The sequence below is a fragment of the Eriocheir sinensis genome, chromosome 25 (assembly GCF_024679095.1).
Source record: "Eriocheir sinensis breed Jianghai 21 chromosome 25, ASM2467909v1, whole genome shotgun sequence".
Lineage (NCBI taxonomy): Eukaryota > Metazoa > Arthropoda > Malacostraca > Decapoda > Varunidae > Eriocheir > Eriocheir sinensis.
Genome location: NC_066533.1, coordinates 16,973,597 through 16,994,734, shown reverse-complemented (window position 1 = coordinate 16,994,734; position 21,138 = coordinate 16,973,597). Strand labels below are relative to the sequence as shown.

Here is a 21,138-nt window from a genome sequence, read left to right as displayed (position 1 = left end):
AAACTAACTAATAAATCTCTAAATCGATCTAAACACACATACACACACCTTTTAACCCAACCAGTAGTCACACACGCACATAATAAGACCTTCCAACTTCGTCCACGTCCCCAGGCTAGGCCCAAGACGGGGATACTGACGAGGAGCGAGATTGGGCTGATGGTGTGGACGCGGAACGACGGCGGGGGCGGGCAGGTGGCGGTCGGGTCGCGGCTCAAGACTCCCTCGCTGCCCATCTGGGTGACGCGATGCAACGACGCTTACGGGATACTCTTCAACCCTAACCGAGACCTCATTAGGGACTACCACGCCGAGAACAGGTGCGTGGTTGGTTGATTAGGTGGTTGTTTTGGTTGTTTGTTGTTTGTGGGTGAGTTAGTGTTTTTTGTTTGTGATATGTTTTTTTTTTTTTTAGTCTACCTACCTATCTCCCTTTTTCTTTCCTTGTTTCTTTCTTTCACTCACCTATTTTGTTCCTCCACTTTATCTTCCCTCCTTCTTCCCTTCCTTCTTTCTTCCTCTCATACTCTTTTTCTCTCTCTCTTCCTTCTTTCTTCCACAATATTATCTCTCCCTCTTCCCTCTTTTCTTTTATCTTCTTTTTCCCTTCGTTCTTTCTTCCTCTCATACTCTTTCTCTCTCTCTTCTTTCTTTCTTTCCTAGTATTTTCTCTCCCTCTTCCCTCTTTCCTCCATCCCCCGCATTCTCTACTTCCCTTCCCTCTCCTTCTTTCTTTCCCTCCTTCCCCCTCCTCTTTCTTACCCTTCCCTCTCCTCCTTTCTTTCCCTCCTTCCCCCTCCTCTTTCTTTCTCTACCCTAACACTCCCTCCTCCTCCTCCTCCACCGCCCCTCCCTCCCCTTCTCACCCCCTCACCCTCGTCCACAGGTTTGAGCTCCACTACTTCTCGTCCACCGTGACCCAGACCACCGCCACCATCGTCACCATCGACACGAGGAACCAGGTGGCGGTGGATGAGTTCAATTGCTCGCCGCTCGAGAACCTCATCCACACCAAGTAAGAGAGATAGATGGATAGATAGATGGATGGATAGTTAGTTAGAAAGGTAGTTAGTTTTATTTTTTTAGAGTAAAGGAAGCAGCTCAAGAGAAAAATGATGCAAATAATAATAATAATAATGAGAAAAAAAGCGTCTAATCACAACCCCTATGGAAAGAATTTAGAAGAGTGGCCAAAAGAGAAAGGTTAGTTAGATAGATGATTAATTAGTTAGATAGATAGGTTAATAGAGTCAGAAATAGATAGTCTTTTGTTGGTCGTTTTTATCGTAAGCAATCCGTTATTCCCGACTTCCTAATTAAAATATCTCTCATACTTTTCCTATCGCTATTGTTTTCTACCGTAGAGCGAGTTTCCAGGTTGCCCTAAATAGTTAATCAATGTCTAAGGTTCTTTTCCCAGCTCCTAACCTTCCTTCCTTCCTCTCACACTCTCTCTACCTCCGTCTTTCCTTCCTTCTTTCTTTCATTCCCCACATTCTTAATTTCCCTCCCCTCACTTTTTTCGTTTCTCCACTCTCTCTTACCTCTTTCTCTCCTTCCTCCTTCCTTCCTTCCATCTATAAACGTAAACCAGACAAAACTAAGTCAGTGGTTCCTTTCCAGATGGCAGGGCGCGGAGATATGCTGGAACGGGACGGCGCCTCACGTGTAGCAGCTGTTTTCATCTCAACTCAACACCGGGAGAAGCAATCCAAGACCTGTACCCGAAGATTTACACCCTCGAGGCATTATCCAAAAGTCGCACAAGCTCTCCGTCCCACTCCGTCCCCTTCCTCCTTCACTCCAGTGCTGCTCTGCTCCACTTCGCCCCCCCCTCCTCCCCACTTCCCTCGCCCCCCTTCGCCTGTGTCCCAACTTTCTCTCACTGCTTTTGATCATGGAAGTTGTCTCTTATGTCACCTCTCTTTCCCTTTCTCTACTCACAGAAATTCTCTCTCCCCTCCCTCTTTCCACTTTTTCCTTCCTCCTCTCACTTTTTCCTTTCTCATACCTTTCCTCCTCCTCTTTTCCCTTCCTTGTCTCTCCCCTTACTTCCCTCCTCTTCCTTATTCTCTTCCTCGTACCTTTCCCCTCCACTTTTCCCTTCTTCCCTTCCTTCCTCCTCTCCTTATCTCCATCCCTTCCTTTCCCCACTCTCCTGTTATCCTTTTCCTTGCACCCTCCATTCTCAACTTCCCCTTTCCCTTCTTCCTCTCCTTAATTTCCATCCCTTCCTTTCTCTACTCTCTTCAGCTCCGGGGCGTAAGGGAATCCAGGTGTATATAGCTCTATCTTGCGTCGGTGGCGAGCTGCTGTCATTCCTGTAACCTTGTCTCCTTTCTCTATTCCGTTTTCGTTTGGTAATGGAATCAGATCACCCTCATCCCAAGAGTTCCCATGTATATCGAGATGCTGATTTAGTGCTGACTTCGCTGAGCTCCTTATATAGAACCTGCTTCCTCCTGCTGTATAAAGTGGAGTCTTCAATTCAGTATTATTCGTAGGTTTTCCTCACGGGTCAGCTTAGAATATACTTTGCCTTGGGTCCTGAAAATGCTGCTCTCTCTCTCTCTTAATGCGGTCAGTCACGGTTTTGTTCCCTCTCTTCGGCGTCTCTCTACCACCGTTGCCAGATTGTCGTACTCAGAGCATAGTATTTACCGGTTTCTGACGCCTAACTATTGCTAAGAAACATCAGGATCTAACTCTTTTAACGATAACTATAAATGAGTTTCGTTATTGGAGCCCAGAAGAGAGTTTTGGGGTAGGAAGTCGGGAAAGATAAGCGGCTGAGTACGACAATCTGGCAACGTTGCTCTCTACTTCTACTGCTGTTGTTTCTTGTCTCTGTTTTGAGGTTTCTTTCGAAGTCTTCTATTGGGGCTGTTTATCCTTAGCTGTTTAGTCCGATGGAAAGCCGTCGCCAATCTCGCCAGACTTTATATATTCCTAGAGGCCGGCCAGGTGACGGTGCGCCCTGTTAATTACCCGACACACCTGCAGTGGGCCGCCCGTGAGAGTCGCAACACCAGGTAGAATCAATTACGTACTAACAATACTAATGGCTTATATAAGGAAGGGGCGTCCGGTGCAGTCAGTTATAGTAGTTCAGAAGTCAAAGTGGCACATACAAGCGTTTTATAGTGACGCCATTCTTGCTTGGCTCATGCTGCCCCTCGAAGCTCCAGCTGATCCTCTTGAAGTATATCGTAGCCAGAGAAACAAAGAGGAGGCTTGCGTAAGAAACAATTGGTGAGTTTGCTTGTCTATATAAAGGTTCTCGCCCCCTTTAGCCCTCACTCTGAATCCTCCTTCCTCATCCTCAACCTCACACTCGAGCTTAACAGGTGCCGGTGTTTCAGAAATTGTCTAGTTCGTAAGTTTGATGCTGTTCCGAGTGAAGCTTCGTCTTTGTATTTCTACCTTGTGTCTGTGTTTTCTATTCACCCTAAATAAAAGAGAAAGAGAAGCATAGTCCCAGGTCTTCTTTATCGTTGTTATCATGTATATAGAGAAAAATAATGTTAGTTTTACATTTTATTTTTTTCTTCCCGGTCTTCAGCGTAACGGGCCAGGTGGGGAAAGGCTCCTGTTTGCATGTTGGAAGACCGTAATTTAATCCTAAAACTTAAATATAGACTAGAACCGTCACAGTGGATTAGGTAACTATGATTTCCTTGTAAGATGAGCCACCGAGCCGCTGGATTCAGGGTGAGAGCTGACGTGGCGTGCCCCAGGGGGAGGCGTTCCGTCCATAACTGTTTCTCGGCCTCCCTCGCTTGCCCATCGCTCGCCGCCGTCCGTCTGTAGGCTGTGCCCGGCCGTGGTGGGCCCTCACTTGTAAGGACTCAACCATGTATCATAAATAAAACAGTGTACACGTGGGGTAGTTTGTGTTGACCTTGGTGGATAGTCGTGGGATGGTCGATTAGTTTTAAATGGTGAATAGTAATAGAAGTGGGAGAGGAGGGGGTAGAAGGGGTGAAGAATTGAAATGGTGTGAGGGAAAGTAGTGGTAGTAGGATAGGAGATAGTAGATAGGGTAGTGGTAGTAGTAGTAGTAGTAGTAGTAATAGTAGTAGTAGTAATGACAGGGGAAAATCCGTATCCTTAAACGTGTTCTTTCGTGGCTCATAACTAGGGAATAACATATAATCAGGGGTGGTCGCAACAAGCCCCAAGGGTTAGTGTCTCGAACCACGTGAACGAGACGCCGACTGCATGGTTCGAAACACCAACACACTGACTGTTCTCGAGGGCGGTCGGTCAGTGTCGGGGGTGACGCTGAAGAGAAAAGACCTACGCCGCCTGGTCTAATCCTGACGGGGCTGTTCTGCGCTTTAAGGTCCTGTCTGAGGAGCTCCTGAAGGCTTATTAGAGCTTGTCACTTCGTCTGGACACTCGTGGGATGCGGACAGCTCTGGCGGACGCGGATCAGCGGCGTTTCTTCAGCCCCACGCAAAGAGTTTACAGCACAAGGTCAGTTTCAGCAAGTGGTCGTTAGTCGCTTGGTATTGTACGAAGGAACGCTATAAGTTTTGGTGGTAAATATGTAACAGTTACCTCGTCCCTTCATTGGAGTTTTATCGTCAGCTTTTAGCAAGGAGTCTGTACCACAAAGTCCGTTATAGATCAGCAAGTGGTCAGTAAGGACAGCGCCTATTAGTGCAAGAAGAGGAAGAGGAAGAAGAAGAAGAGGAAGAGGAAGAGGAAGAAGAAGAAGAAGAAGAAGAAGAAGACGAAGACGAAGAGGAAGAGGAAGAAGAAGAGGAGGAGGAAGAGGAAGAGGAAGAGATATCATTCCCTACATCTTGCACGCCACATGCCCTCCAAGAACTCTTTCACTGCCTCAATCACTCGTCCACTCGTCTCTCCACTGAGCCCCAGCAGCAGCACCATCCACTCCCTTGCCGTCCTCCCGTTCACTCCACGTCCCATCTCGCTCAGAAACACATGCATCATCTTCGTTCTCTCCCTGTCATACTTCTTACATTCCTTATTCTTACATTCTTACATTCCATTCATTCAACTCTGCACCGTGACTCCAGGGCTCCTGTTACCTCCTACCTTAGGAAAATTTATCTCATGTTAGCAGAGACGGGTGTGTTAGAAGCGTGCTTAGGCCTAGTTTACTCCCCGGCCCAACCTGCCTGGCCTCCCTATCGTGTCAGTGTAGACGTTGAACAACTACCTTTCCCTAAACGTGATTGGCTTCCCCATGTCCTCCAGGATCACTTCATGGTCAAACTGTCCAAGTACCCCCGTGTTCGGGCTGTCCATGTGTACTGTGATGGCTCCGTAGATGGCAGCAGGTCGGGCTGGTGTTTATCCGGGATTGATTACTTTTCCCCACCCAGTACACTGACATTGAGGTTACCAGGCGGCTGCCGGGGTGTCCTCGACCAGGGCTGAGCTGTATGCCATCCTTGAGGCTCTCCACACTGTAGCAGCTTTGCTGTTTGTTGATGTTTGTTGATAGCCAGGCATTGCATTGCATGAACTTGTGTCCTCCTCCTGCCGACTGTGATCTTGTAGCTAAGTGCCTGACTGCCGTCCGTGCCCGATTGGCCGCAGGCACACCCACCACTTCACCAGGTCTCTCATGTGGGCATCCCAGCTCAATGAAAGGCAGACTGCCTTGCTCGACGAGCCCTTCAGGATGACACAGTGGACCCTGGCACTGACTATACGCTTAGCTATGTTAAGAATAGACTTAGGCATTATTCGATGATAGCATTGCTACCCAACTCAGACACTGACAATGGCACAATAGCGCCAGCAGCCTCCACTATGTGTTAGTGTCTCCTATGGGTTTACGACAACTGACACAGTGCCCCAGAGATGTGGTAGCCATGCGCCTTAGGCTAGGCTATGGTTAGTACCCCCTGGTGGTTAGTAACTCCCCTGGTGGCTGACGCTCTGTGCCAGCATGAGGACACACTGCATCACTATGTCATGGAATGCCTCTCATTGCTCAGTTTAAGCCACACGGACTGCCTTGACCAGACAATTTGTTGGCTCCTGAACCATGATGTCCTCCCTGCTATCCTCAATGAACACCCTCAGTTTGCACCAAGGTGGTGATGCCGTGTGTGGCAGCCTGAACTACTGCCGTGCTATACAAGGCTGTGATCTCTGCAGTATTTTACTTTAAGGACTAGTATTACTCTATCTCTGTATTCATTCCCATCTAGTGCTTGGGCAATGTTCTGTCCCCACATTTTATTGTCTTATTGTCCAGGGGGAGGTACCGCCCCCCTCCCTTGTTGTGCTTTCCTTCCTGCCATTGTGTCTTTTTAGTTTCATGGTACTCCCTACACATGTATTAATAGTTGTATAATCACACTCTGTCCTGCCTGGGGGTTGGGATGGCATGTTCCTCCCTTCTCCCTTGTTGTTTACCTGCAACAATAAACTATCAATCAATCAATCCATTCTAGCAGAAGAAGAAGAAGAAGAAGAGGAAGAGGAAGAAGAAGAAGCGCGTGAAGAAACAGATTAACAACACAAGTCACAAGAGGAAGAAGAAGAATCAGGCACAGGCAGGCGGTGGAGACAGGAGGTTCACTGCGACTTAACATTCCATTTTCTCCTGTTTTTCCTTCACACTACAATGAGGAGAAGATCCATAGCCTATAAGAAGAGGGTGGAGACTTTAGCAAGGGCCAGGGAGAGCAAGAAAAAGCCACAGAAGCCTTCAAATGAGGAAAGTACCACCAGCCACCACAGGGCTCCACCACCACCACAGAAGGTCTCCACACTTACACTTCGAGAGAATTTACTTACCGATGTGTCAGTGGCGTCTTCATTTCCTACATCAAAGAAGGATAATGTTATGATTGAAAAAGATGTTCTCCTGGATATGTTTGAGGCCATTTCCTCCGTGTGCAGTGTGTGTATGGGCAGGCTGGAGTTGGGTATTACCAGCAGGTCAGCAGACACCCATTTGGAGGTAAAATGCAAGAAATGTGAGGCTGTGCAGTTCTCCTGGTCACCCACGGCAGGGGACAACCCGTCTCTCACTGAAAATAATGTCAACCTTGTCGGGTTTGCCATGCTGGAAGGGACAGGTTATGCTGGCTACTCCTTGCTAACCTCAAAAATGAAGATCAGACCACTTGATAGGACTAAATATTATGAAGCAGTTGAATATATTGGAAAGAAGATCCTATCACAACAGGAAAAGAAGAGACAAGATATGATAGCAAGTGTGTTCAAACATTATGAGAGTCTCGGAATACACCCTGATGCTGATGGGATACTGAATGTCACGGGTTCTTTTGATGGGTCCTGGCTCACAAGGGGACACTCGTCACACCTTGGCCTTGGCTGCTTCATTGAGGCTGAGACAGGGTTTGTATTAGACTATGAAGTTCTTTCAAATTTCTGCATTCGGTGCTCCAGGCTACTTACTCAGAAAGAACATAAAAAAATAACTGAGGAGAAATATAGGTCTCTCATTGAAAAACACAAAGAAAGGTGTCAGAAGAATTTTGAAGGTAAATCAGGAGCTATGGAGGCAGAGGCAGCTACCAAAATATGGGGGAGGTCAAAAGAACTTAACAAGATGAGGTATGTGACGTTTATTGGCGATGGGGACTCCTCAGCGTACCTTGCGGTGAAAAGACTAAACCCGTACGGAAATGTGCCAGTACAAAAAGAAGAATGCATCAACCATGTCAGCAAGAGGCTTGGGACAAACCTGAGGAAGTTGAAAGAACAGTCAAAAGCAGTAGGAGAGGAAAATAAGTCAGAAGAAAAAGGAAAGTTGACTGATAAAGTAATTGAGCAACTTCCATTTCACTACGGGCAGGCTATCCGTAGAAACAAAGGTGGAACACTGGAAGGCCTAAAGAAGGATATCCGTGCAACTTTCTTTCACTGTAGTAGCACGGATGAAGACCCTAACCATTCTTTGTGCCCTGAAGGAGAGAAGTCTTGGTGCTTTTATCAGAAAGCTCTGGCACAAGGAAACCCCCCCCCAAGTCATAAGGACATGAAAATGAAATTCACCCTGGACCCCCCTGAGAGAACACAAGTCTTCCAGATATATTTAGACCTAACAAAAGATGACTTGTTAGTGAAATGCATGATGGGCAAGACCCAAAATCCTAATGAGGCCCTCCACTCAAAGATCTGGAGTCACCTACATAAGGTAAAATATTGGGGATTGAGGAATGTTCAGTACTCCTGTGCTTATACTGTCCTAACTCACAATTTTGGCTATGTGCAAGATGACCTCAATAAAGAACTTGGTTTTGGAAACCTATCAGAAATAGAGAAGACACATCAAGAGATCAAAAATAAGATGCGGAGAGAGAGCGCTGCGGCTTCATCAAAACCAAAACGACGTCGGACGGTTGCAGACGCAGCGTACAGAAGCGGAGAATATTAAGGAAATCTCCATTCTCCATGGTGAGGAACATAAGTGGAGGGTGGGGAAGAGGCCCACCACTGGTTAATAAACACCCCCACCTGTCGAAACTTATGTGCCGAGGACCCCCAGTGGTGAGGTAGTTGCTACCGGCAAAGGCCCATAACAAATGTTTTTACTAATTCTTTTAATATTAAACTAAATTAGCCATTTTATTTGTTACAACATGGCCTATAGGCATAATATAAGTGACCAAAGTTTGATGCATGTAGGATTTGTACTTCATGAGTAATGACATAAATAGTGTCTTATTTCTTTAAACGGCGAATCTCGGAAAATGATCATTTTCATCATCATTATTTCATCAACGCCTGCTCCTAGGAGCTCCCACCAGGGGATGGCCACGGCAGAAGAGCTTCCAACTTTCTCTGTCCAGACACTCCCTCCTTGCCTGCTCAAAGTTTCTCAAGAATCTTTCCCCCCTCTCCCTCCATTTCACTGGAGGTTGTCCTCTAGCATCCCCTCCCTCTATCTCACTCACATACACCCTTCTGGTCATCTTACTCTCCTCCATTCACTCCATGTGGCCAAACCACTTTAAAATCTGTCACTTCACTTCTTCCCTTCACCCCCTTGACACATTCCAAAATGCTCGTACACACTTTCATTACTCATTCCATCCATTCTACTCACACCACAAGCACTCCTCAAATAACTCATTTCCACTGCCTGCATTAGAGACCTCTGCCTTTTGTTCCAGGCCCACGTTTCACTTGCATATGTGAGGGATGGTTGAATGATACTAGAAATATGAAAATAAAAATAAATCACTTTTCTCTTCAAAAAGTTTGAAAAAAGATGACATTTATAAATCATATACGGTATAACACATTCAGATTTATCAAAAAAATATGGAACTGGACGCTTATAAAGTACACCTATAAAATCAGCTGTTAGAATGAAACTTAACCCAAAACAGGGCCAGTGTGACACCACCGTTGCCATACCATACTCAGAGCCTCGCATTTACCAGTTTCTGAGCCATAGCTATTGCCAAAAAACACCAATATGTACTATAATTAACCATTTCAACGATAACTATATATGAAGGCGGTTATTGGGGTCGAGGAGGCAGCTTTGGGGTCAGAAATCGGCAGACATAGGAGGCTGAGTACGACAATTGGGTAGGCGGTGGCAGACATAAGAGGCTGAGTACAACAATTGGGTAGGCGGTGGCTGAGTGGTAGCGTGCTGGGCCCACATTTACCACTTGATGGACGATGCAAGTTCGAATCCCCACGCTACCACCTCGGATCTTTCAGTCACCGCCGAGTGGCTTAAAACTACACACACTTCACCATATAACACCATCTGCCTCTCCCTCAATTATTCCCTTTATGATGGGTGTCCAGCGTTCCATTGTCTGTCATATCCCATGCTAGAAATTTAACCCGGTAGCAGCGGGGATCATGTTTCTTAATGGTCCCTCTAAGCGAGAAAAATGAGAAAAAATCATCACCCACACAAACCATTTCATAATATATATCAAAGCATTTGTGATCAGTTTATGTATCATCCATTTTGGGGGGTTTAAATCATGGCACAAATTTGGCTCGTCGCTGCTACACGGTAAAGCTACAGATTTGGCCCATTGCTGCTACCAGGTTAAGCCTTCACCTCCCACCTCTCTCATCAGCATCAAATGACCAAAGTAGCCTTCCTCAGTGCCAATACAGTAGTGACTTGTCAAGCCTTGTACTATTGTGCTGGATGCAGAAATCAAAGGGTTTCTTCAGTCTTAACTTATTTATTAAATAAGCTTTACAATATATACAATAACAATAAGTAAATTACAGTAACAAATCTCATGTACGTGCCATGTACTTGTGGATGCTGTGTGCTTGCAGGAAATTTAAGAAACCAAATTAAATTTTCTCTGTAAAACCAAACATCAATTTTATCAACATCCTGAAATAAGAGTATTTGACTGGCCGGCACTGAAGTCACGCACAAAAAAGAATATGTTAACATGTCGAGTTTAAAAGTTAACGAACTTTGGAATTTAACCGACTAAAAAACTCAACACATCTTCCCGAGTAAAACATTTAGTAAAACGTGAGCATTTTTAGCAGGCTCAGAGGAGGGCGGCGAGAGGGTGCGGCACAGTGGCGGCGTAGGAGCCCAGCAGGATGGTCTTGGGGTTCTCCAGGATAGTCTTGAGGGTGTCCAGGAACTCTGCTGCCTGGAAGTCGTCCACGGCGCCACGGTCGAAGGACAGCTGGGAGGTCATGAGGGTCACCGGCGCCCCGGACTCATCTGTGCACGAGAGGACGGTGATACCAGTTACTTTTGTTGATCATGAGGCAACTTTCCAAACAGTGAGGAACTAATAATTAACTTCATACTTTACTAATTACCAAGTGTTGCCTCTACTTTAAGATACTTGTAACCTTAGATTTTGTGGAGCATTTTAAGAGTTTAATTTACTTAAACTAGAAATGCAGATTAAGTCTATATCTAAAGTTCTCATCACATATGTAAGCCAGGCTTCTGACCTTTAGTAATACATCTTTCAGCACTAAGTGTATGCCGGTATGAGTGCTCGGCCCACATCTATAAAGAGCACTACAGTAAACTAACAGACAAATACTTTTACAGGCACCCTCGAACACCAAGACAACTCTGATAACAAGAGGAGGACACACACGGCCTTGAGGCACCACTAAGGAGGGAGGGCTGTACACACCTGGCACAAGGCGGCTGCCCCCCACGGCCAGGATGCCACACTGGGGAGGGTTGATGATGGCGCTGAACTCCCTGATGCCGAACATGCCAAGGTTGGATATGCTGTAAGAAGATAATGAGTGAGTGAGAGGGGTAGGGTGAGGACGTGTCAGCATGAGCTCCTTGGAACAGCTGAGTCGACAATGGCGGGCAGAACCAGTTGTGTCTGTGATGATTTTACAGGTGCGAAGTGGATTGCATGCTGTTCGTGTCCAAGGAGATGTCATGTGAAGTGTGCTAATTTGACTGGAGTCAAGCAGGATAATATACCTAAAATTAATTGGATTTGCACTCCATGTCTTCACAGTGTGTCTCTCGCTACCAACATTGTTGAAAAATTGGATAAATTCAAGCAAGAATTATCTAAAGAAGTATCTGTGGTTAAAGATAAGGTTGAATCTTGGATGTCCAGTGTCAAGGAGTGAGTGAGGTGGCAGGCGTGATTTGTGATGAGCAGACAGAGTCGGGTCAGCCAGTTTTGCTGATGTAGTAGCCAGGCGCAAGAGGAAGAAGAATCTCCTTGTTGTGAAGGTCTCTGATCAAGACAAAAAGGGTACTGAGATGAAAAATGAGGTTTCCCAGGCATTCAAATTACTGATTCAAGATTCACAAATGGAGGTAACATTGTCATGAACTTTGATGATAAGAGCACGAGGAATGAAGCAGCTCAGAAACTGGAAAATGTAAAGCAAGTTAGCACAAAAAGTGTGGGAAAACTAAGGCCAAAGATCATGATCTGCAATGTGCAAAAGGAGGAGACCGGGGATAAGATAATTGACACTGTTAAACAGGAATGAGTTCCTACACTTAATTCCTGAAGTTCATGGGAAAATTGAAAGATTTTAAGCAAGCCTGTTGAATGTAGAAATGTCTGCAGAAAGGACAATCTCATTGGGTAACTGATTCCATAAGTTTCTCAATGACAGAAGAAAACATCGTGAGAATTGTCGTACAAAAATTCATAGGATTAAAAGCAAGATTGTTTTGACTAAGAGCAAACCTTGTGACCCGGCCAGGAGTAAAAGGATGCCGATTATTCTTAAAACTTTTAATAAAATGCTAAGGGCACCAACATGACGCCGATGATCAAGAACAAGTGCCAGAAATAAATTGAATTGAAAGCTCTGTCAAGTAACTTTAAATGGCAATTGGCAGCAGACATCCAAACAAGAGCACAATACTCAGTGTGGCAAAATGAATGCATAAAAAGATTTGATTACAATTTAGAGTCACAAGCAAATATTTTGAAGCACTTACAAAGTAGGCTGTCTTCTGTGCAATAGTGGAAGGCATGGAATGGATGTGCTTCTCAAATGTCAGTTTAGAACTAACTTCAGAAATTAAAAAAAACTGACATCTATTCTAACTTGTGTTTATTGCCGTACACATTATGGAACTGACTGACAAATCATAGCAAAGGGATGTATTTTCACAACTAAAAGATGAAGGCAATAAAACTAACTAATATATCCACAACTAGATGATGAAAGCACCTAATATTATAGGTGATGTGCAACTCCAATAAGAGAGAGAGAACTTACGTGAATGTTCCACCCTGAAACTCATCCAACTTCAGCTTGTTCTCCTTGGCGCGGGTGGCAAGATCCCTCACAGCGGCAGCAATGTCCTCCAGTCCTCTAGAGTCCGCCCCTCGCACAATGGGGGTGATGAGGCCCGCTGGGGTGGCCACGGCAACGCTGATGTCCACCGCCCCACCAACCTTCAGCTGCAAGACGGCAAAGAGGCGGTACTTGATCAACATTAACACAATACATTCTAATAAGTTACGTCAATTGCATGCAGAAAACTTAACCCAACTAGGTGATCAGATGTCAGTCAGTACACATGGAAATGGGTCTCAAGCAAGATTACCCCAATTCTGTATAAACTCTAATTTTATATGCCCCTATAGAGAACTCCTAGCCTTTCCATTTTATATGCCCCTATAGAGACAACTCCCAGCCTTCCCTCTTTATATGCCCCTAGACTGTGGAGGAAGGTATGAGTAGTCTGAACATCACGGAAGAAATGGCTGTGGACCGGCAACAGTGGAGGCGGCTCATATCCCGTCCAACCCCACCATAGAGAATAAATGGATGTTAAATGATGATGATGACGATATAGACATGACTCCCACCCTTCCCTCTCCTCCCAAGCCAAATCAGTCACTATGTACAAGTAATAATATGTAACTAACTAATAAGACATGACTAATAAAACATAACTGTGACTAATTTGCATCCTCCTCGTTTCCCAGGTATGCCCACTCCTCCTGCCTCACCTGGTCTCCCTGCCACACACAGTTCATCTCGGGACACCTGGAGAGCGCCAACGCCACGGCCTTGATGAGCAGGTCGTTGACGCTCACATTGATGCCCTCCTCCTTAAACTGCTTCCTCAGCTCCAGCAAACTGTCCATGCGGCACTCCATCGACGCGTAGGAGTGGGCTATCGTTGTCTGTGAAAAAATCGATATATAAGCTGCCCGGTATTATATCATTTGCTGGAGGATATTTTCAAGTATTTTTGCAGCAAGGGAAGACCATGGAGAGGGACAGTGCAAGGAGACTTGGAAGTGTTAAAAATAGAGGAAGGCTTAGCACTGGATCGAGCAAGATGGAGGAGGATCATCGCAAGTCCAACACCAAGAACGGGAGAAAATGGACTATAAACGACGAAGAAGCAGCTGGAGGGCAAACAACAAAGACTAGACGCGGCTCTGACAAAAGAGGAAAGAACGAGAGGCAAGAAGAAGGGTCAATTTCAGGTGGAGAGGCGTTAAAATTGGTCATTAATTTACCACAGAAGAAAATCAAATGGCTTGTGAAATAAATGTTAAAGGTTTGTCATTGTTTTCATACCTTTGATTGTGTGAGTCTCTTTGCGATTGTTCTCCTCATGCTGGTCACTTCGACATCGACATAACCACTCTGCCCTCCTATGCCCGGGGTTGGTGCTGGCGGGGGCTTGGGAGGTGCAGCGGTGGCGGGGGCAGCAGCGGCCTTAGGTGCTTCAGGAGGGGGAACTGAAAGACACATTGAATAAGTCACACGTTCCTCTTCTTTCTGCCTTTCAACTTTCATCTTCTTTTCTCCTATCTCACCTTTTCTTCCATTTCTTCTCTACCTTCATTCCTTTATCTCTTTCCTTTTCTTCCTTTCCTCTCTATTTCCATTCCTCCTTTCCCTCTTCCCATTATTAACCCCTATCTTCATTACATCAAAATCCTTCATGACAAATTAATTACAGATACAAGGACCACTTTTTCTAGATACACACTGCACCATGTAATATTACCCACCCACTACTGACCTGCCGCTGGTGTCCTGGCCTGCAAGTTTCTCTCCTTCACAAAGCGTAGGACGTCCCCCTTCACCAGGATGCCGTGAGGACCCCCAGGAGGCACGTCATCTGCCCTGAGGCCATACTGCTCCAGCAACAACCTCACTGACGGCCCGTAGTTGCTGTAGGATAAAGAAGGAAGGCATGAGGAGGATATGTGTGACTGAGGAATATTCATGGACAGGAGACCAGATGGAAGACTGAAGAAGACCTGGAGACAGTGTGTGGAGGAAGACATGAGAAGGACGAACACCAAGGAGAAGAGAGAATCCAACCCTGTATGGGAAAATAAGGACAGTAGATGAAGAGAAAGGATCACTGATTGACTGTAGTGAGATCAAGGTCTTTGGTAAACTAAATGTAATAAAAAAAGGAATTAGGTGAGAGGGAACTTTCGATAACTTCCAAATATATAACTTGAAATTCACCTCTCAATACTCTTCTTTCTATATATAAAATAAATAACATAAAATAATAGGGTAAATAAGTAAAGTGAATACATAAAATAAAGGGTCAAACTTCCATGTACAGAAGGTCATTGAAAAGCTTATGATATGGACACCACCTCACAATCCTCTCCCCGGCCATAAAACAAATAAATAATCAACAAAATCAAGGTAAACAGTAAACCGCCTCCTCACCCATGTCCTCCGTCCCCTCCTGCCGGCGCCTTAGCAGCAGTCTCAGCAGCAGCGGGTGAGGGCGCCGGTGCATCTCCGTCCACTGTGCTCGGCATCTCCACAGTCTTCCAGTCCTCGCCCTCGCCCACCATTAAGGCAATCAGCGTGCCCACCTTCACGTCCTTGGTGTCGTCTGGGACCTGTTAGGGAAGGTTTTGTTACACACACATTGTCGTCATAACTGTGGAATAACTCCCTTATTCACCTGTACCTTACTGAGCTACATACTTAGCTTGAAAACATTTTTATTTATCAGTAAACATGAAAAACTAATTCATTGGTTTAATTATCCACAAGTCAAAACTTACATAAATACATAGGCTTTTATAGCCACAAATTTATCATGCTACCAATAAGTATTTTTCACTGAAAGTATCTGATATCTGTTCCATCCATCTTACATTGACTAATACATTCACCCTAGTTGTACATTATTGAATTTAATATAATTTATGGTTTTAAGACTCCCAATTCATGTGATCAAACTCAAAGCAAAGGAAGCTGATTATGTACAGCAACATGGGAGAAAATTCTGAGCTGAAACCACATTTGTCCCATAAATACAAAGCACATAAAAAAAATGTTCTAAATCATCCAAGTGAGTGCAGCAAACAGCCTTCGCCAAGATAGATCACCCCAGTTGTGGATGCTTGGGTCTGGAAAGTGAGATAGGGGACAGAAGACATAATCTTAGTTCATGCCCATTACTTGGTCAAAAAAATCTCTACCTGAGGAGACACTATGGGTCGTATTATAATATGTCTCCCTCAGCTGCCTGGGTAGTGCAGCAGCTGGTTTTAGTCAGGAGCAGTCTCAGTCACTAGGACATGCAATGGTCATTAAAGTAAGGCTTGTCTCTATATGGAAAACATTCACTGTACCATCTGCACTTAGACTTGCCACTAAGGACTGCTCTGCACCTCTCACTTTTACCCCTGCAACTAAATCCCTTACTCTGGCTTTCATTTCCCTCACACAACCATCCATATAAGCATTAAACAGCCATGGTGACATCACACACCCCATCACCACCCACACCAACACCAAAACTCTTATTCGCTTCCCTTTCATAAGCACAGAGGCACTCATATCCTTGTAAAAGACCTGATCCCTTCAATTAAACACACTCCCACACCACATATCTTTAGGACACCCCATAAACTCTTCATGTCAACTGTCATTAGCCTCAAATCCATAAAACCGCAAACAGCTTCCTACCCTTCTCTAGGTCCTTTCCAACTATTATTTTTACTTGCTTTATAGTGTTAATGGAACAGTCCATTAGCACAGTGCAATCAATGAGTAAGGTAGTGCTTGATGAGACAGTGAATGGCTGCAGATGATAAAAATGGACAAGCCTCTCTAGACAACTTATTCCCTTTGTTAAGTCACAGGACAAGCACAGCCCCATACAGCGAGCAAACAAACAGCTGCACTACCCAGGGAGCCTACCTGAGGGGCAGCACTAAAGCCTGGGGTGCCTCGGGAGTCACCACCACCCTCAGGAGAGGTCACTTCCTCAGTCGCATCAGGGGGCGGGTCAGTATCAAGACTTTTCTCTGTGACATCTGCACCATCTCTTTCACTAACTTTCTGCATCTGTCCAAGCCCTGATGTTAGGTCTATGGGATGAGGCTCTGTGGGAGATATCGCCTCTACTGGTGCTTCTGCTAAATGGTTTTCAGTCTGTGCATGAGGCTTTTCTGAGGCTGCAGGAAGGTCGTCAGGTGAAGGAAACTGCTCACTGATGCTTTCAAGTTGGTCTTTCGGAAGCTGGACCACTTCTTCCTTGTGGGTGTGTAAGGAACTTGTCACCGTTTCATAGTTTGTGCCTTTGTGCAGCGACCCAAGAGAGGAATGCACAGTCTCTGGTTGTCTCTCTTCACTAACAGACACTTGCTCCTCATCACTTATCACAGAATGAGTTACAGGAAGGCTATCAACAGGAGGTGCTACTGAAACCCCTGGGTGGTCATGTTTGTCCCTCCTTGCTTCCTTATCTTTCACTATCAAAGCTTCCTTGTGGTGTCTTGGGGCTGGCGGGTGTGGGCTTTCCTCCACACTGGGATTATAGTGAGCCGTCATCTCGGAAAGACCCTCAAACAGACCCTGCACAAAGGATCCAGTCTCATCCTCCTCATCCCACTCAAATATTCCAGCTGCAAGAAATATGGCCCATTAATCCTCTGCCCCGACACCTAAACATCACATCAGGAGAAAATACGAAGGGAAATATTTACGCCCTGATTACTTAAAGGTCTATTAGTCTTCATCAACAATAATGTGGCTGATTTGTCTTTTTTATTCATTCATCAATGGGTGGTTAGTTTTTTTTTTCTTACTTTACGATTGAGTTTGTAATGTCGACAACTCTGTGAAAATCCAACACTAGCCACATAATTGTTAATGAATGCAAATAGGACGTTTAAAGAATCTGCCATCAATCTTGACCAACTGGCAGCATCTGTGGAGGAGAAATAGGGAGGTGAATGGTGAGGAATGGGATGCAGTTTGTGGCATTCAACTCCACAATGAAGAACAGGAATAACACACACTGGAATCCATCTTCTCTGCATTCAGTGAGGATGAGAGAAGGGAGAGAGGGAGAGTAAAAAGGGCAATAGATAAACCAGTATGACTCCTCAGCATATATACCAAACTCCGATCTGGACTCCATCATCTCCAAATCTACATAAAACAAAAGAAGGGAGAACAAAAACAGGCATTAGATAAATCACTATGACTCCTCTGCACACACACCAAAATCCAATCTGTCTCTGCATCTAGATAAGGAGAGAAAGGGAGAGAAAAGCAGCATTAAATAAACCCTTAAGACCAACATCCAGTCTGCAATCAATCATCTCCGAATTTAGTAAAGGCGAGAGAGAGAAAGCAAGAGAGATGGGGAGTAAAACGGCATTAGTATAACCCTCGCATCCCCTCTACACATACCAATATCTTCGCCAGCACCCCCTCTTCCTCTATGTCCAGGGCCACCACCGCCTTGTCCGTCTGGATGTCACACAGCACGTCGCCGGGGTTGATGGTCTCGCCCTCCTCCTTCAGCCACTTGATAATGGTGCCCTCGGTCATGGTGGGCGACAGTGACGGCATTTTAATAGGGATGCCTTCAGCTGTTGGGGTAAGGGTGGGTCAGCTTGGTGTGGCCCTATGGTGTGGAGGGCATTGGTGGTGGTCTTGTATAAATGGCTTTGAAACTAGCAGTATCTCCCTGACCTTAAAACACATACTTGACCATAAATAAGTGCCGTAAATAAAACTATTCCAAACAACTTTTAAACAGTATTTTTTTTTTTTTTTTTTACAGTGAAGGAAACAGCTCAAGGGCTCAAGGGCAAAAAAGAGGAAATCAGTAATGAAAGAAAAGCCTACAAATCATTGCTCCCAAAAAAAAAGTTAATAAGAGGAGTGGCCAAAAGAGAGGTCAATTTTGGGAGGAGAGGTACCCAAACTATGACCTTTCACTCCCCCTAATTGTTTAGATTTAAATTCATAAGATAACCATCCAACAATCATCATCTTCAGCCACTTCAGGACAACAACCTTTAAAACATAAGAAAAACATAAGAACACAGGGAGACTGCAAGAGGTTGAGTGGACTACACAAGGCAGCTCCAGAATCCCCCCACTACTCATGATGGGTGAGATGTAGTTTCAGGGGTTACAGGTTACAGGCTTGATCCTCGTTTACCTTCGGTACGGGCATACGCTCCAGTACCCTGTTACCTTACTGTGCCTACACCTCACTCATCAGCGTCATCTTCTACTAATTTTGCTTCAACTCTCATTCAACCGGCTTAGTCGCCTCACTACACTGCCACCTGTCATCCTCATCCATGTAGCTATCAAGTCTACTCTTAAAACAAGCTATCGTCCCTCCACTAACTATGTGATTGCTTAGTCTATTCCATTCCCCCACCACCCTATTACTAAACCAATGCCTGCCCATTTCCCTCCTAAATCTATACTTTTCTAATTTAAATCCATTACTGCGTGTTCTATCCTGCAGGCTAATTCTCAGTACTTTACTTATATCACCTTTGTTGTAACCCTTGACCCATTCGAATACTTCTAACATCCTCCATCTGTCTCTGGTGTTAGTGTGCCCCCATTCTGCTCATCTCTCACTTTTGTTGTCATCTGTTATCAGCTCTATGCACTATGATACTCAGTAACAACGTGTACATGAAACACTTCATTACAGACATCCATTTTCTACATCACGGTGCCTACAAACACAGCCTGTCAACCCAGCATGCTTCAACTTATTACATAACCACCAGCTGATAGTTGGGTTCCAGTCTTAGAAAATAAAAAAACATCCCTCTCACACAGGCAGCAGTCCACCACAAATCCGTGGCTTTCCAAGACACATTTTCTTAAAGTTACACTGTAACTTTTTGTGTAAAGTGTAACCTGGCACCATGACCTTAATTATGACCCCGAACCCATCTGCTCCGGTGTCCCACTGCACCCTGCAAGAACACCCACGCCTCAAGTCTGTCTCACCATCCAGAGCCGTGGTGTGCAGGACCATCAAACAACCCCACAAAGACCTTAAAATACACACATAAACGTCCCATCCCCTTAAATATGACCCCAAACCCATCTATCCCCGTGTCCCACCGTCCCCAGCAAGCACACCCCCGCCCCCCAGAATCTCTCACCGTCCAGGGCCGGCGTGGCGTGCAGGAGGGCGGCGGCGTGGGCCTGGGGCAGCCTGGGGCCCTGCAGCAGCCTCAGCCTGGCCAGGTGCCGCGACAGGTGAGCGGCAGCCCGGCCTCCAACACCTGCCATTTTGCTGAGTGCCGCGGTGCCACGGGTCTGAGGCTGGGGCTTGATCTTGATCTTGATCTTGATGTCACAGGTGGCTCGGGATTTCTCCCCAGCCAGGCCTTTGTAGCGGCAGCTCCTGTGAAAAGAAAACAAAAAAACATGTGGGAAGTCAATATTCTCGGGGCAAGATATCATTCCCTACATCTTGCACGCCACATGCCTTCCAAGAACTCTTTCACTGCCTCAATCACTCGTCCACTCGTCTCTCCACTGAGCCCCAGCAGCAACACCATCCACTCCCTTCCAGTCCTCCCGTTTACTCCACGTCCCATCTCGCTCAAAAACACATGCATCATCTTCGTTCTCTCCCTGTCATACTTCTTGCATTCCAACACTACATGCTGCACAGTCTCGTCCACACCCCTATCACACATCTGGCACACTTTGCTGCGGGACTCAGACCATCTATAGTTCCTTGCATTCACATCCAGACACTGCGCTCTAGCACGGAAAAGAAGATCACCTCCCAGGCTTCCCTCATACCACACCTCACACTTTGGGGCCTCTTTCTCCCTATACCAGTCGAGAGTTTCCTTTCTTTCCATCTCATTCTTCCACTTGCTCAATCCCTCATCTTTAACTGCCATATCTATCACATTCTTCCACTTTCTTACATCCCACTCAAACCCCTCTCCATTTCTGTTTGTTATTCTCCATTCAAACACATTCTCTCTATCTTCAAAGGGTCGGTACACCCACCTACTTAGCATAACATTCCTGTCTATCATTCGCCCACATTTATTCGCCCATTTGCCATCTCTTATACTCCACAAGTATACTTTCCTTGCTAATCTTGCATCCTCCATTTGTTCCAGTCTCACTTTATATCTCAAGGTTGCCTTTACTAGTCTTTCCCTAAACGTGCTCCATCCCATGTCCCCCCTAAGAGCCTCTACTGCTGCAAACCTTGGTGCATTCAGTGCCATTCTTGCTACCCTATTCTGCCCCACTTCCAATTTTTGTATCTCACTGTCATTCCATGTCATCACATCCATTCCATACATAATGCTCGGAACAGCCACACTCTTCCAAACCTCACGGATGACATCATACTTGCTCGCTCTCATCCTCGCTGCACTCCCTAAACGGCCTACCCACTGG

General features: G+C 45.5%; 2 protein-coding genes across 2 annotated transcripts in view; one reads left to right on the top strand and one right to left on the bottom strand.

Moving 5' to 3' along the window:
* The window catches only part of LOC127003515 (inactive ubiquitin carboxyl-terminal hydrolase MINDY-4B-like), a 7,412-nt gene extending 3,530 nt beyond the window's left edge, over window positions 1-3,882 (top strand). The window contains exons 5-7 of the mRNA XM_050870325.1: window positions 115-320; window positions 887-1,015; window positions 1,624-3,882. Coding sequence (XP_050726282.1) covers window positions 115-320; window positions 887-1,015; window positions 1,624-1,672 — 384 coding nt within the window. The 3' untranslated portion in view covers window positions 1,673-3,882. The remainder of the gene's footprint in view (window positions 1-114; window positions 321-886; window positions 1,016-1,623) is intronic.
* A 6,279-nt stretch (window positions 3,883-10,161) lies between these two features.
* On the bottom strand, window positions 10,162-20,040 carry LOC127003512 (pyruvate dehydrogenase protein X component, mitochondrial-like). The gene is made up of 9 exons (XM_050870321.1): window positions 19,869-20,040; window positions 18,133-18,314; window positions 15,142-15,320; window positions 14,471-14,622; window positions 14,020-14,183; window positions 13,440-13,616; window positions 12,700-12,884; window positions 11,121-11,221; window positions 10,162-10,690 (listed from the first exon to the last, which is right to left on the bottom strand). Exons 1-9 carry the CDS (start codon window positions 19,996-19,998, stop codon window positions 10,509-10,511), a joined length of 1,452 nt encoding a protein of 483 aa, XP_050726278.1. The 5' UTR covers window positions 19,999-20,040; the 3' UTR covers window positions 10,162-10,508.
* Window positions 20,041-21,138: the final 1,098 nt, after the last annotated feature.

What these genes read in the sequence shown, in the direction of transcription:
- LOC127003512 (XM_050870321.1), bottom strand. Translation starts at nt 19,998, where the DNA reads ATGGCAGGTGTTGGAGGCCGGGCTGCCGCTCACCTGTCGCGGCACCTG. An exon ending in GGAGGGGACGGAGGACATGG is followed by an intron (nt 14,623 to 15,141) that starts GTGAGGAGGCGG and finishes TTTATCCTACAG; the next exon opens with CAACTACGGGCCGTCAGTGA. An exon ending in GGCCAGGACACCAGCGGCAG is followed by an intron (nt 14,184 to 14,470) that starts GTCAGTAGTGGG and finishes TGTGTCTTTCAG; the next exon opens with TTCCCCCTCCTGAAGCACCT.